The sequence below is a fragment of the Notolabrus celidotus genome, chromosome 8, assembly GCF_009762535.1.
Source record: "Notolabrus celidotus isolate fNotCel1 chromosome 8, fNotCel1.pri, whole genome shotgun sequence".
Taxonomy (NCBI): domain Eukaryota; kingdom Metazoa; phylum Chordata; class Actinopteri; order Labriformes; family Labridae; genus Notolabrus; species Notolabrus celidotus.
In genome coordinates, this window is record NC_048279.1 from 17,059,084 (window position 1) to 17,075,025 (window position 15,942).

Below are 15,942 nucleotides of genomic sequence, written 5' to 3' on the forward strand. Positions count from 1 at the left end.
ACTTTATCCACTGTCCTGTCGTTTTATCAAGGCATGACAAAGAACCAAAAATACTCTATAAAAAATGGTCAAAGCAAAAAATTGTCATGAACTAGGTTCAAAGGATCCCTCTGATAGTTGTAATTGCAGATCATCACTAAGATCTTAGTAAACACTAGAAGAGGCCCTCTTCTTTAATATTCTTTACTTCTCTAAGGCTGACTTCCACACTCTTCCAACACAGATGTGTTCAGGTTGTTGTGTCAAGTCCCAACCCCAAACACTCACCCTCCTCTTCTACATATGCCAATCTCTAACTCCCTGTGTGCTTGTCTGTCCTATACTGCCTTTAATTGTGGGACTGTGGCCGGCCCTGCTCTGCCTATTGATTTTCTGCTGCTGAAGGCTGAGCCCAAGGGCAGCTGAAGGGCTTCTGCAAAGCTAGGCCAGTGCCTTTAGAGGCCGCTCCCCTGGGCCTGCCTGTTAGCCTGCACTCTGCTGCACAGAGAAACCACCAACCACACAAGCCACAGTGCACTGTGCAGCTGCATGAGGCAAGGGGAGGAGGAAGGGAGTTTTATTGTGCGCACTTATGAGTTTTAGGTCCTCCAGAGGGTGGGTGTGCTGTTTGGATGTATGTTTTTATATGTTGAGCAGGAAGAGCTGAGTGCATGTGCTAGTCTTTTGTTACCCTGCATGCCAGTGGGTCCGAATTCCTGCCGCGTGAGGAAAATGGCATGGTCATGATACTCAGCATCCCCCGTGTCTTGCTTCTGCTGCAGGAAGGCCCAGCGACACACATTCTCCAGGCTCTGAGAGGGGTTCCCCAGTTCAATCAGGCTCATGGACTGAAACAGGACACACACACGCACACGCACACGCACACACACACACACACACACACACACACACACACACACACACACACACACACACACACACACACACACACAGGAAAAAAAGGATGTAAAGAATACACAAAACAGGGAGCCAAACCTGCTTCTTGTTTCTATTCTTGTATGACAATATTTGAGTCTCTCCTGTAGGGGGCAGTGTCACAATGTTGTAAGTTGTCAGCAAATCTTGCAATCTGCTGAGGTGTACAACACACACGCACACACACACTGAGGGATCACAGTCCTCACACAACAGGGCTTAGGATCCTGTAATCTTGATGACTTCAATAATGAACATGAGACTGAACACAGAGCTGTATATTAATGAGCTATGCACAAATAACCAAAACATCTCTAATTACAGAATATTTACATATGATGAAATATACAACAACTTCAACACAAACACTTACATTCCACTAATTCCTCTGCTTCACCTGCACCTCTTTCTCTCCTCCTTATTAGTATCTCTTCCCCTCTTTTTCCACCCTTTTTATTTTACCATACACCTCTTTCCATCTCTCTCTCTTTCTTTCTCACTGCTTCCTTTCTGTCCCCTTTCTACATTTCCTTATATTTATCACACATGCACAGTGCACTGCTTTATCAAACAATGAGAGGTGTGTGTATCATGAGTGTGTGTGCAGTGAGGACATATGGCCTGCTGCTTTACAAACAACCCTCAGACAGAGTGCACTGTACATGTCCGTGCTTCATCATGCCCATCAGGTTGCTTTGTGTGTGTGTGTGTGTGTGTGTGTGTGTGTGTGTGTGTGTGTGTGTGTCTGTCTGTCTGTCTGTCTGTGTCTGTGTGTTCAGGGCTTTTTTATAATCTTTAAAGATGAATTTGTACCAGTGTACATGTTGTGTCGGAGTGTGTGAAGTGTGTGGGTGAGTGGGTGCGCCTGCATTCAGGGTCACATAGCCAATCTGCAGGCTGTCTGGGTGCAGCTCTGTTGCCACGGTAATTGGGGATGATGGACAGCCTGAGCTTTGGCCGAAGCTGCATAGGGGCTGGTCCAGAATGACCAATGTGGGAGTGTGTGTGTGTGTGTGTGTGTGTGTGTGTGTCTGGTTGTGGGTGTGTGGGAGTGTGTGTTTCTAGAGCTCCATTGGGGCTGTAGACATGTAGGGAGGAGAGGAAGAGATAAGGCTACTGCAGCGTAAGTGTATAACAAAGCAGCTATCCAGTAATAAAATCATTTGTATCATCCTGTGGGGTAATCCCTGCCCTCCGCCATTCCTGCCATTCCTCGCTTTATCTCTCCTCAACTCTTCCTCTCTCTTTCCCTTCACCACAGACAGAAGGATAGAGTTACAGTCGGGAACAAGAAGATGCCTCCCCCATTGTCCGGTCTCTCTGTTTATGAATGAGGGAGGGCTATCATTGATTGTTTATCTTTGCTTGGACTTCCCATGATTCTGTGCTGCAGCCTACTGGGAGGGAGGCTGATTGCATAACAGGCTGAGTTTCTGCATGCTTTGGTGCTGAACTGTGAAGGCGTGCGACTTGAAAACACTCCCCTGGGATGCTGCATGCTTTTAGTTCCTCTTTTGCTCGGTCCACTGGAATAACAGGCTTCGGGCATCCGTGCGTGCTGATGAATACGCGCGTGTGTGTTTGTTTATGAGTATGTGCATGTGCTGGACTTGGCTGTGCTTACTGTAGGTACTTAATGGGAGTGTTACAGATGACTTTTTAGTAGAAGTCACGTCTCATAAGGACTTACCTTGCCATAGCCAAGCATGATAATCCGCACCAGCACCACATTGATCTTGGCCCCTAAAGACTGGTCATGATAGATCTCATTCACCTGGGGAGACACAGAGAGAAGGAAGTCTCAGTAGAAGTACAACAGGCCCCAGGCTGACATTTAAATGTTCTGTAGGATGCAAACAGAGGGTTACTAATGGCTGATGACAGTGTTAATAATGCTTTTTAGATTTGTTATATGAGCCAATATAGAGAGCATATTTCTGGTTGTGGCAGTGACAGATGAAGTTATTCTCTCTATATGACACCTTCAAATAAGCGATCAGATCGTACAAATGTCAGTAATGTATGACAGCACAGTTAAAAATGCATTACATTTTGGAAAATGACCTTCATTTATGTGCACTATAGTCCAGAAGTGTCAGGTTGAGGTTAAGATGAAGGTTCAAAAACAAAGGAAAACAGGTAGCATGGCTCTGTTTGAGGAAAAAAGTCACCTTCCAGCGTTATTTTCCAGATGGTTTTTGCACTACTGGGATGTTTTTTCTTGTTTTTCCCAGTCTAGAGATCCAGAAGTGTCCAGTAAATGGCTTTTAAACTGTCTCACTGACCATGAATAAATCCATTTGTTACATTTTATAAACTTTTTATGAAGAATGAGAAAATTAAAATCATAAAGAGAAAGCAAAGATCTATGTTTTTTATGCTCAAACAAAAATTGAAATTCCTTAAGAATAGATGAATGGGACTTTGACTGACCAAAGTTTCCTTCAACCAACTCAGTGAAATTAGAAACTAAATGAGAAGGAACTAAAGCAGACGAAGAGGAAGTTGAAGGGACGGTAAAAAACTCTGTTTCCCATAAGCACAGATGGAGAGGATATGAAGGGAGAAGGATGCAAAAGAACGAATGAGCCCTAATGCAAGGAAACAAGGTAATGTTTGACAAGAGAGATGCAGATAGCATACTGGCTAAACCATAGACTGTATAAAATATGGACGTAGTATCTGTGACGTCACCCATCTGTTCCTGAGAGCTGTTTTGAAGCAAATCGACGGCAGCAGCCATATTGGTAATGCGGAACTCAACTAGGCAGAGTGTGACGTAGTGTGAGTCTCTTAGCCAATGGCTGTGTGTTCCCGACCGGGAGTCACGTCAGTCATGTCCTTATTTGGGCAAAACTCGTAATCTTAATATCTTCTGAACCGTCACGTTAGAAAAAAATTCACCCCCCGTACAGTGTGTGCCATTGAGAGATTAGCTTTGTAGGGCCAAGCCGTTTTTTGAACCAGGCTGTAAACATGTTTATTAATGCTGCAAAGATCGTCTTTTTCCCATTCATATCTATGTGGTTTCCGGTGTTTCTGCAGCCAGCCTCAAGCGGATTTTCGATGTATTGCAGTTTATAGCACTTCCGCATAGGCTTCATCATTTAAGACCGGAGTTTGCCGCTTGGGCTAAACACACACACACACACATGCACACACACACACACATGCGTACAGAGAGAGGGAGAGAGAGAGAGAGAGAGAGAGAGGGAGAGAGGGGTAAATTGGCCCAGGAGTTGAGGCCTGCTGTCCTCAGTGGCTGTGTGCGGTGCCTAATGAGGCAAAGGGATGTAAAAACAGACAGCAGTAATGAGATGGCTGATGGACACGCTGTGGAGGAAAGGACACACACATACTGTACACATTTACACACACACACACACACACTCAGGTACAGAGATGAAGAAAAAAATTTCAGACACACCCAGTGAGAGAAAAGGTACGAGAGCGAGAGCAAGAACAAGAGCGAGAGCGGAGGAATGCTACAAATAGAGATGGAGAGGCAGAGGGAGAGCAGCTGAGCAGAGAGGGGAGCAGGAGCACAGAGGCAAAGTGAAAAACGAGAAAGAGCTTGAGAGGGAGAGGAGAGGATGATTCCTAGAAAACAAATGAAGCACAGATCTGCAGAGAAGGGGTTTCAAATGAGAGAGAGGGAGTTTGGAGGAATGCAATGCTCTGTTCCATACATGGTGTAGAGTCGGAAATTCCAGCATCCCATTAGGAAAAATCTAGTGGAGTGACCTTCAACTCAGAATCCTAATTTGTCAACCACAACCAGTCTGGAACAAATCTTTCTGATTGCATTAACATATACGATGACTGCATTTTGAAGCTTAACAGGTTAACATCATTTTTAAAACCCTTAAAATACATGTTCGATTTGCAGCTGTGGCCTCTGTGTTAATAAGAAATATTGAGTGGTAACTTCTTAAATACAGATCTCAACATCCTGAAATGTTGGCAGCATTCTGAGTGAAGTTACTACTGAGGCCAAATATCACTGAAACAACATTAGTGGCCTCAGTGGAAGCAACATTGCAGCAAACCATGTGTGCATCCATGTGCTGGTTTTCCAAACAGGAACATTTGATATAATGGAGGCTGTAATTAGTCCGTGGAAATACTGGGACTTTCTGACCTCATCTGTAATTGGAAGAGAGCATTACAGAAGATGGAAGGAGTACTACTTAAAAATTAAAACATGACGTATAATTGATAGCAACTTTGATTTGCACTGCTAAAAAGAGCTGTTACATAAAGAGGACACATTCGGTTTAAATGGTCAAAACTGATGCTGAAGAGGCTGAAATTATTGCCCAAAACAAGTCTCACAATAAACCATGCACCCTTTAGTCCAAGTGTGGGTCGGGATCCCCTGGGGGGTCGCAAGACACAAATTGGGGGTCATGACATATCTTCCAGAATGTTTTTTTCTTCTAAGTTATCTAAAAATAGTACATTTTACCCATCATAGTAAAAAAATATCTACAGAAATAGTAGCTAAACTTGAAATAAAACCTTGAAAATAGAAAATGTAATGAGTTTTCTTCCTTTCTTTGTTTCCAGATGACTCCTAAGTTTAGGGTTAGTGAACAGTTAATTATCAAAAGCATCAGTAGCAGTAGGTTGATTCATAAAGGCACAGGAAACACAGACACATGCTCATATAAGTAGGCTAATTCTCTGCAGACCAGCTAAATGAAGCCACATTAGATCACTTTGAGGGACAGTGGGGGTCGCAAGTCTTTGCCACCTATATTTTAAGGGTCGCGGGCTGAAAAGTTTAGGAACCCCTGCTTTAGTCCATCTTCTGTTGCAACCACCCAGGCCCCACCCTCAACCCACAACAACCACATCTTTAAAAAGCAAAGACAAAGATATTTACAGTGATGCTTTTTTGAGTAAAAATGAATGGTCCTGCACAAAACCTTTACAGTTTGTCCAAGACTTTCAAAAAAAGGTAGTCCTACTGGATGACTCCCATATAAAGAGTATTACACTGACAAAGTCATTGACTTGTAAAATTCCTGCATTCGAAGCTTACTACATAAAAGGACGGAGGTTTTATTCGTGCACTTACAAAGTATCAAAGTGAGATGCTCGTTGTGCATAAAATTATTGTCTTATGTAAATTACATTCTAATGTTGTATTTTCTCAAAGGTGTTCAACAGCAACACTTCAAATTATATTAATTTCTGAAAGTAAATAGCAACTAAAGGTGTCAGATTGATTTAGAGGTGTAAAAATAGGGTGAAATATTTTCCTCTAAAATGTCAAGCATACAAGTACAAGGGAGTTCAAATGGAAATACTCAAATAAAGTGCAGCTATTCTATATTTGTTACTGTCGGTATACTTAGTGTTTATGATACACAAAATATATACAATCTAAGTTTCTGTTAGTATCTGATGATGGGTTTCTAAGGTGAAGTATACATGAGGAGCAGAGAACTCATACAAAAAATGCAAACAGAGAATTATGTTTCTTTCCTGTTTGACACTGTTTGAGATGTGCACCTGTGACAGTGATTACAGTTTTCATCTCTCCTGTCTCCGAGCTGTCCATCCGTCCATCTGTCTGTCTCTCCTGCCTGCTAGTATTTCTGTCTCTGTGTCTCATTTAATAACATCTGTCTCACTCTTGTTATCTTGGCCCAATAAGAGTAAGCATAAAGTGTCATAACGCTGTGTGCGTGTTGACATGGACACTTAGGTGGGTCAGTCCACACTTGGCCTGATCCAGCCCGTTTCCTTGACGACTGTTAGGCCAATTAGGCACAGTTGACTTCCAGGTGACCCCACACTACGAGTCCCACTCTAATGAGACACACAAACACACACCAACACACACCGACACACACCGACTCACACACGAGCAGAGCGCGGGCTGTCACTCCCAACTTCAGCTTCATGTGTCTTTTTGTTATGTCACACTTGGTACATTTGGCCACTCCACACAAGAGGAATACACACACACACACACACACACACACGCACACGCTCACACACACACACACACACACACACACACACACACACACACACACACACACACACACAAAGTTTGCTTGTCAACAACTGTAACGCCATGTCCCTTATTAATGCTGCTGGTGGCTCTCTGATGTTCTGAAGGGCAACGTCAGGTGTCATTACTTACAGGCTACAGGTACACAAGGTAGCCTGGATCTGTCCTGCTTTGTGTGTGTGTATGTGTGTGTGTGTGTGTGTGTGTGTGTGTGTGTGTGTGTGTGTGTGTGTGTGTGTGTGTGTGTGTGTGTGTATGTGTGTGTGTGTGTGTGTGTGTGTGTTAGTTAATGCAGAACTATAGGTCAGCAAGGCACAAAATCATTACCACCAAATAAATAATGCAACCAGGGCCACTCACTTCAGTCTGCAGAGGGAGTAGGAAATAAAGAAAGGAGATAGGAGGATGTTAGCAAAAAAAAGGAGCAAGAAGTGACATTCAAGGCCCTGTTGGTAGTTGTTCTACTGCAGAAATTACAGGTTTACATCAATGACTATTTATAAATATGGACCATTTGCCTCCATTTCTAAAAAAGTGAGGACAAAATACCAACTAACTGGGCACTGACATATTTCTCTGGTGACATATTTGGAGTCAAGTCATGTTCTAAGGAACCAATGTAATGCCCGTACTGCTAACCACAACACACATTTCAGTTACAGATACAATGACGGCATGGTCCACAGCACAACACATTATTGTGTTGACTAAAGCAGCCACTCATGAATGTGAAAAGTTCAATGACTCTTTTGTTAGTGTTAGGTTTTCTCTCATTCCTCCTTCACTCTGCTTATCGAGCAAAGAACGGTGCAGGAGCTGCATCCAACAGGGCTGTCGATCATAATGCCATATTCCCTCTTTTCACATCTCCAAAAAATGAATATTTGCACATGAATCAGCATGATAAGAACCAACGGTCATGATGTAAAAAAATGTACATGTATTTAACTTTTTAGTTTGACCAATGTCCCATCTGTGATTATTTAAGGAGGAGCTGTTGCCAAATAGTTTCCTAGAGCTCTTACAAAAGAATAAGGGAGAGATAAGTAGGCCTTAAAAATAAAAATAAAGAGGCAGGGGAGCATCGCTGCACTTTGTTACTTTCTGGTACCCCATGTTTTGTACCTTTTCTTATAATAATACCCTACCAGCATCATTTTTATAACTCATATAACCTGAGAAAAGGCCTCTTTTCATCTTCCTTACTAAGATTAGGGGGAGGGCACAAAGTGGTGATGAGCTTATAAAGGCTTAACATATATATTCAAGCTTACTGCGTGATTAAACGTAATAACATTTACCCAGTGTTTCATACACCAAGCTTGTGTGTTTTAATCAACTAGTGGAGGCAATTAAAATGAGTTGGGCAACAAATTGAAAACATGTATTAAAAACAGTCTCAGCTGCTGATGAGACGGAGCTGAGTCATCGAGTCAAATTTGGCTGGAGTGCAACATAAATTAGATAAGACTTTGGACAGCTCAGCTACATCTTTTTGTCAACACACATGGGAATATTCAAAAACTCAGACCTAGAATTTGGGCTCAGTCTGACAGTGCTCCGCACATGTCTGTGACACCTCCAGCTAACAAGGTGTCTATTATTACCTGGACTACCTGTGCTTTCCAGGATTGTCCTACCACTCATTTACACAACTTTTTACTGCCAACAGCAGCTTTGAAAGAGACCAGACATGCACCACTTCCACAAATCTCTGCAGAAATGATGCATGTTATACATCACATGAATAAAGGTGCACAAACCAAGTGTGACTGTGTGCATCTTTAAATTAAGCCCACACATCTCCCTACTCAGCACTGACTATTCATATCCATGGAGAGAGTGATTAACACTTTGAAACACCTCCATAAAGGTCCCCTTTAAAAGGTGAGACAGAAAAATCACCATGACCCACTTAATCTATCACTACGATGTTAACCACAGGAAAATTACAGCACAATGACCTCCGCTTGGCATTTGGCACACAACATATTTTACAGGGTTTACCAGATTGGTTGTAGCTACAACGCACTTATTGTTAAGAGCCGAACTTGCTTTGTTACTTTGAGTTCAGACATGTCACAGTTACCAAAACCACCAGCCATGTCTTCTCCTATTCCCTCTTTCTGTTTTCTTCCTTTTTCTGGACTCACTTTACAAATGTTATTTAGTCATTTCAATACGATTTCATTATTTTCCTCACCCTCTTCCTTCTCTCCTCTACCCTTGCACAAAAACACACTTACAAATCAACTAATCTTTAGTCACATTTGACCTATTACTTAACTTAATGTAACATTTATTCACCTTCATTCACATCTGGTAACTATCTTGCGTTTATGGTTTGCATTACATTTACACTGAGGCATCAATGCTTAGTTGCTGTAGAAACGATGGCAAGAGCAAAGCAAAGTATGCGGTGTAAAGACCGAGAAAGGTTGCATCAGGTGGTTGCAGTGCTGCTTTCACAGCTCTTACCCAGGAGATTGGGGTTTGTGAAGATTATGGCAGTCACAGATGAGTTATTTTTACTGCCTTACATTAAGTCATGTCAGATAAAATATATTTACTTACTTTTTAAGCTTTGTTGAGTACTGTGTTTTAAAATTCTGAAATGTTCGGGCGCCAAATTCCAGCCAAATTCCACCGGCTGTGTTAAATGCTTGATTCTGATTGGTCTAAACCCCATTTCAACAATTATCAATTCTGATTAGCAAGAGGAAGGAAATCCAATCCAATCCAATCCATTTTATTTATATAGCACATTTTAAAAACAAGTTTCCAAAAGTGCTGCACAACAAATACGAACAGTAGAAGTAAATAATAGTAAAATTTAAAATACAGTACATTAAAAGACAGAGACCAACATAAACTTTCATGCTGTATTTAAACCCAAGGAGAAAAAATGAGTTTTAAGACGAGATTTAAAAGTATTCAGGGTGGGGGCCATATTGACTTGGGTGGGTAGCCCATTCCACAGTTTAGGAGCTACCACTGAAGAAGCTCAATCTCCCCTCGTCTTTTGTCGGCTTTTTGGCACGACGAGACGCATCTGATCAGCAGACCTCAGTGCTCTGGAGGGGGTGTAGATTTTTATGAGATCAGAGATATACCGAGGTGCCAGACAATGCAGTGACTAAAAAACAAACATTCAAATCTTAAAATTAATTCTAAAATGGACAGGGAGCCAGTGGAGGGAGGCGAGAATGGGGCTGATATGTTCATGCTTGCGGGTTCCTGTTAAACGGGCGAGCAGCTGCGTTTTGGACTAACTGTAAGCGAGCGAAGGAGGCCTGGTTAATGTCAGTGTAAAGTGCATTACAGTAGTCCAAACGGGTCGAGATAAAAGAATGGATCAACCACTCAAAATCATTAAAAGATACAACAGATGTATTTTGGATAAAAGCCTCAGATGATAAAAACTGGTTTTAACTACTGAGTTTATGTGTTTATCAAGGAAGGAAAGTGACAATCAGATCATACGCGTCATATTGAATCGATCCATGGAAAGGAGTCCAACATATTTATAAAGCTCATGATTTTACCTCTTCCAGCTGACATTGTGGCAAAAACATTTGTTTCTGGAGGATATTTTTAATATTACTCTATTTTTTGGAGGGAATAAAACCTTTTTAATCTGTGGGTAATGGCTGCAGCCAACAGCAGAGAAAAGAATAAAAGGAAAAGTAGCGTGAAAATGTCCTAAGAGCTGTCACAAACTGCCTCACTGTATGAGTGTTGGCTGTGTGACAGGACTGGTTGAATGAGAGGAAAATGCCATCATAGAAGTTATGGGGAAGAGGACCTTATACAGGTGCTGCTGTTCTGCACCTGTTAGATTGACAACAGGAAAACGCTAATATCTAGACTTCACTTTTAATGCAAATGTAAAGTTTAATATGTAACAGTAAGAACAGTAAAGCAGGCTAATTTTTTTACTTTAACATGAAATTAAATATCAAGTTTAATAATTTGACCCTTAAGTAGGCTAATAAGAGTGCTGTCGCCAGAACAATTCAGTCAAAAGAGAGGGATGATTTTTTTAGCTGCACAAATAAATGAATAATCTTTAAAACAATACTTGGTTTCAACTTGTTTGTACTTTTAGTTTATAGCCGGTAATACCAGGAATAATGTACAGTAAGCAGGTTGTTATGCAAACTGAAACCTCACAGGGTGAGTTGAGACTCCCTCTCTTCCAGACAGGGTCTTGTCATAACCATAGGCTGTATAAAATATTGACGTAGGATCCGTGACGTCACCCATCTGTTTCTGAAGCACTGTTTTGAGGCCAATCGTCGACGGCAGCCATATTGCTGCTGTCGAGCGAGTGTGACGGAGGGCTTTGAGCCTCCTAGCCAACAGCTACAGTGTTCCTGCATGTCAATCAAGTCAGCTGTGCCTCTCATTGGAAGACTCGTGATCTCAATATCTTGGAAATTGCCGCGTTAGAAAAAATGCACCCTCGTACAGTGTGTGCTGATCGAGAAATGAGCTATCCAGACTACACTCGTCTTTTGTACCAGGCTGTAAACATGTTTATTTCTTCTGTAAAGATCATCTTCTTAGAATTGGTGTGTATGTGGTTTCCGGTACTTCCGGAGCCAGCCTCAAGCAGATCCTCGGTGAACTGCAGTTTTTAGCACTTCAGCTTTGGACTCATATTTTTAGACCGGAGGTTGCCACTTGGTCATACCCTGGATGGATCACCACCCTGCTCACTATACATTATTCCTTACTTATAAATCTTCTGACCTACTGATGGGTATATCAAGCCTTGCCTAATACTTCCAACGGGACTACAGGCTATTAAACAGTCATTAAATTAAACAGGCTATTAAACAGTCTGTTAACACCAAAAGCAGCTGCCTCTATTGATCATTTTTGATTAAGTTTAGACGGTATATATTGTATTTACAACTTTAAAAAATATTGGACATGCTAACAAAAAAACAAGATTTGATTGTTGACAGGAAGTATGATGCAAACAATGATTTGTTATGTAAAAGTTGGTCTTTCTTAAAATGAACTGAGGAAACAACCTCTGTAGTGCAGCTGGACTACGAGAGTTTAAATAAAATCTCAAGTGATAGGAAAATTCTGAATTATTTTTATCTTCATAAATTAATGTATGGTTACATTGGTTTGTATCAGGCTTGTATGAATACAATGGGTGTTAGCTTGCTTTCACTCAGATCTTAAAAGAGTGTGCTGCCAGTGTTAGTCTTTGTCCTCTCACTATAATGCAGCCTCTCTTCAACAACAGTGCAGATTGATCTCACTTTGTTTTCACCCTAGAGATGAGGAAGCTTTCAAATCTATGACTTTACCCTTCATCCTCCTTCTTTTTAGATCACTTTAGTTTCTGATCAGTTATAGAAATATTCTCAAACGTAAAGCCCACTTCATGATTTATGTTGAATGATGGACAGAGAAAGGAGAATGGAGACTCTCTGCTGTCCATTGTCAAAATATTTAAAGTTTTACACCAAGTGTGTGTGTTTGCATGCACTTTACCATCCTTTGATGCATAGATAAATTAAAACTTCTTGTTCCGCCTAGTTTTGAACATTCATGAAGTGAACAAAAATAAAAAAGTGGGGATGAGAGGTAAACACATGAGAAAGGAGTGGGATGTAGCATTACCAATGCACACATTTAACCACACGCACACACACACACACCACACAAACACACCCACACTTTGACACTCGTATTGAACTTAGCAGACAGGATTTTGTGTTTTCTGAGGGTGTGCTTTGATGTCTTGTCGACAGCAGTACCGCCCCCTATCTATCCTCCTCCATCCATATACATGCACAAATACACACACACACACGCACGCACACACGCACACACACACACACACACACACACACACACACACACACACACACACACACACACACACACACACACACACACGCCAAGACCATATTGTCCACCTTCACAGTCAAGCTAACTTGCTGTCATTCAAACAGACAGAAACAGAGATAAAGGAAGATAAACGTGAAAGTGTCTTCACATAAAAAAGAATAAAAACAGCAGGAGTGAAAATAAACTTTATGAAACAATGGCCACTGTATAAAAATAACCTTTTGTACTTAAACCCATGCTTTTATTTCTTCTTTCCAGGTGGCTAGACAGCAGTATGGCGGCTGCTGCTGCAACTAAAGACAAAAGATCAGTTTACACACTCTTATGGTTAAAGAAAGAGTACAAAATACACATGAATGACAAAATGTTTGTGTATAGGATATATATGTGAATCTTTGTACATGTGTACAGTATAATGTTATGAGTATAATGTATAATGACTGTTTGGTCAGATATATTCTACTTAGCCTTGCAGTAGGGTGACAAAAAAGGCACATAGTTAGAGAGATCGTACGTAGAAGTATAGAAACAGGTTCAGAAAGATAGGAACTAATCTTGTAGTGTCACGTGTAGCCTTTATTTCTACGAATGTCTTCTTTCAAAGGGGCCTGAAAAAGAAGAAAAACATGCCTATCTTTCTTTTGTGTTCAGCAGCCCCACAATCACAATTATTACAAAAACCTGTCCTAACTGCGGACGCCTTTAGAGGGCAACTGTGCTAAACATCAGATTATCCTTATCCTTTTCTTTTCACCTTCTTGTGAAACTGTTTTATCACTCACATTTTACTTGGAAGGAACAATGCAAAGACGCTCAGTGTGGAGCGCTGCTCCGTACTGCTGAGAGACCGGGAGAGCAAGAGAAAGACAGAGAGGGGAAGAAATAAAACAGGTAGAGAGAGAGGGAGAGGAGGTGCACACCCAACCTGAAGTGAGCAAAGCAAACTTTCAAGAAGAAAGTCGCCCAGATGCCACGCGTGGGAGGCAGCCCTTATTTATTTATTTCTGTTTATCTGGCTGTCAGTAATTTATTCCGGATGCTGTTTAAAATACTCCTTCTCCCTCTGTCTCTCCTTCACTACCCCACAGATTAGAGGGGGTCTGCGACAGTGCTGCCAATTCCCCCTCCTGTATTGTCGAACAAATATCTAAAAGGGGAGGCAGAGAGCACGGCAGCTCTTGTTCTTTCTCCAGCGCTGAGCTGAGACAAAGAGGTGTGGTAGGATTTGTTGCTGTATGCGTGCACCTGCTTAACAGTGGGAGATTGGTTCCTTGCGCAGTGGGTCGCAATGCAAGCAAAAGCAAACAGGAGCATGCACACAAAGACACACACACACAGGAACGCATGCAAAAAAGCACTCGCATTACAGGTTTAATTTGTAGAGATTAAAGTCTGCAGTGTGTTTATTGTCACTCCAACACACAAGTGCATGAATGTGAGTGCGCTCGCACACACACACGCACGCACGTGCACGCACACACACACACACGCACACACACACGCACACACACACACACACACACACACACACACACACACACACACACACACACACACACACACACACACACACACACACGTGAAAACAACTGGGAGTTTGAGTGCTTGGCTAAGTGTTGTTGTGGCCTGGGGCAAACTGCCTGCTGTTACTGCGTCTCTCTCTTTTTCTCTGTCGCACACACACTTTCACACACAGAAAACACACTCACATTGAATGATGACATGACACAAAGCCTGATGAAATGATATGTAGGAGCTCCTTCAGAGGACAGGGCTCACCTAACACACTCACACACATTTACACACACATGCACACACTCAAACAAATGAAATCTCATCATATTCAGATAGAGAAGAAAGGATTACCCGGGGCTGATTGCTGGATGAGAACATGTGGGAAGGGAATTGGATCTCACTCGGTGTGTGTGTGTGTGTGTGCGTGTGCGTGTGTGTGTGTGTGTGTGTCTGTGTGTGTGTGTGTGTGTGTGTGTGTGTGTGTGTCTGTGTCTGTGTGTGTGTGTGTGTGTGTGTGTGTGTTTTCTTTTCTGTCTTTGACCTCTCTGAGACTTTACTTCCACTCAACTCAAATATTTTCCCTGTCAACATTTTTTTAACGGTGGGGACAGGCATACATTTTAGGTACTTGGAAATGTGCTCTGAGGTTGTAGTCGTCTGTTTGTGTGTATGTGATTCCTCAGATGTAAAAAAAACATTTAATGTAAGTAAACACTTACTATGTTCATGAGTGTGAGCAGGTACTTCTGGACGTGCTCCTTCCCGTGAAACTGGACCACTGAGTCGTCGACGCCTAGCAGCACCTCGATGTTGTAGGCCCTGTCCATGGTCTGTCTGCGCATCCGCCCCGCTCGTGTGTGGTTGATGCTCTGCTCCACGCCGCGGTACAGAGACTCTAGGTCCATCAGACCTCCCAGATCAGCACCTGGAGTTGGAAAAACCCAGCATGAGTTATTGCAACGACACAGAGACATTTCATAGAAAAATACACAACAGATTAATTTGGAGGTGTTATTGATGGAGCAACGGGTGTAGTTGATTGAAATGTTGGTGTAAGAAACTCATCAACTACAGCATCCTTCTGACTCTTTGTAGTCCTCAACAATGTAAGGATTTTGAAAAACATTAGCATGTACATCTGCGACATAGTGCAACCAGCCACAAGCTTAGATAGGAAACTGAAAATGCAAGCACTGTCTTGAGATGAAACCTGAATTATCTGTTACCAAATAGCAATAATGAGAATAAGTAAAAACTATACACTTTCCTTGTTGTTTAAACAGAAATTTAAATTCTGACTAACTAACTAGTCTAAGGGTAAGAAAACTCTAAGAGAAAAGTCAAAATTGAGCACCATTGATTTGACACGACTAAAAACCGGATTGCAGAGTCAGAGGGTAAACAATGTTGAATTGGTGGCTACAGTTAGCAGAGCTAGCACCATCAGCTTTCCGTCCACATGTCTGTGCTGTTTACGCCTTTGCGTATTTTTGACAACACATGCGCAGCATTTAGAAAACACACTGCAAAGCCCACAACACAACACATTAGAAAAACGGAAGCGTTCCAGAGGACACTTTAAAGTGATGCTCAAGTCCGGAGTGTTG

General features: G+C 41.9%; 1 protein-coding gene across 1 annotated transcript in view; it reads right to left on the bottom strand.

The window, feature by feature from the left end:
- The window catches only part of LOC117817997 (A disintegrin and metalloproteinase with thrombospondin motifs 2-like), a 220,011-nt gene that overhangs the window by 19,933 nt on the left and 184,136 nt on the right, over positions 1-15,942 (bottom strand). The window contains 3 exon segments of the mRNA XM_034690833.1: positions 671-827; positions 2,606-2,689; positions 15,055-15,260. Of these exon segments, the coding sequence (XP_034546724.1) occupies positions 671-827; positions 2,606-2,689; positions 15,055-15,260 (447 nt within the window).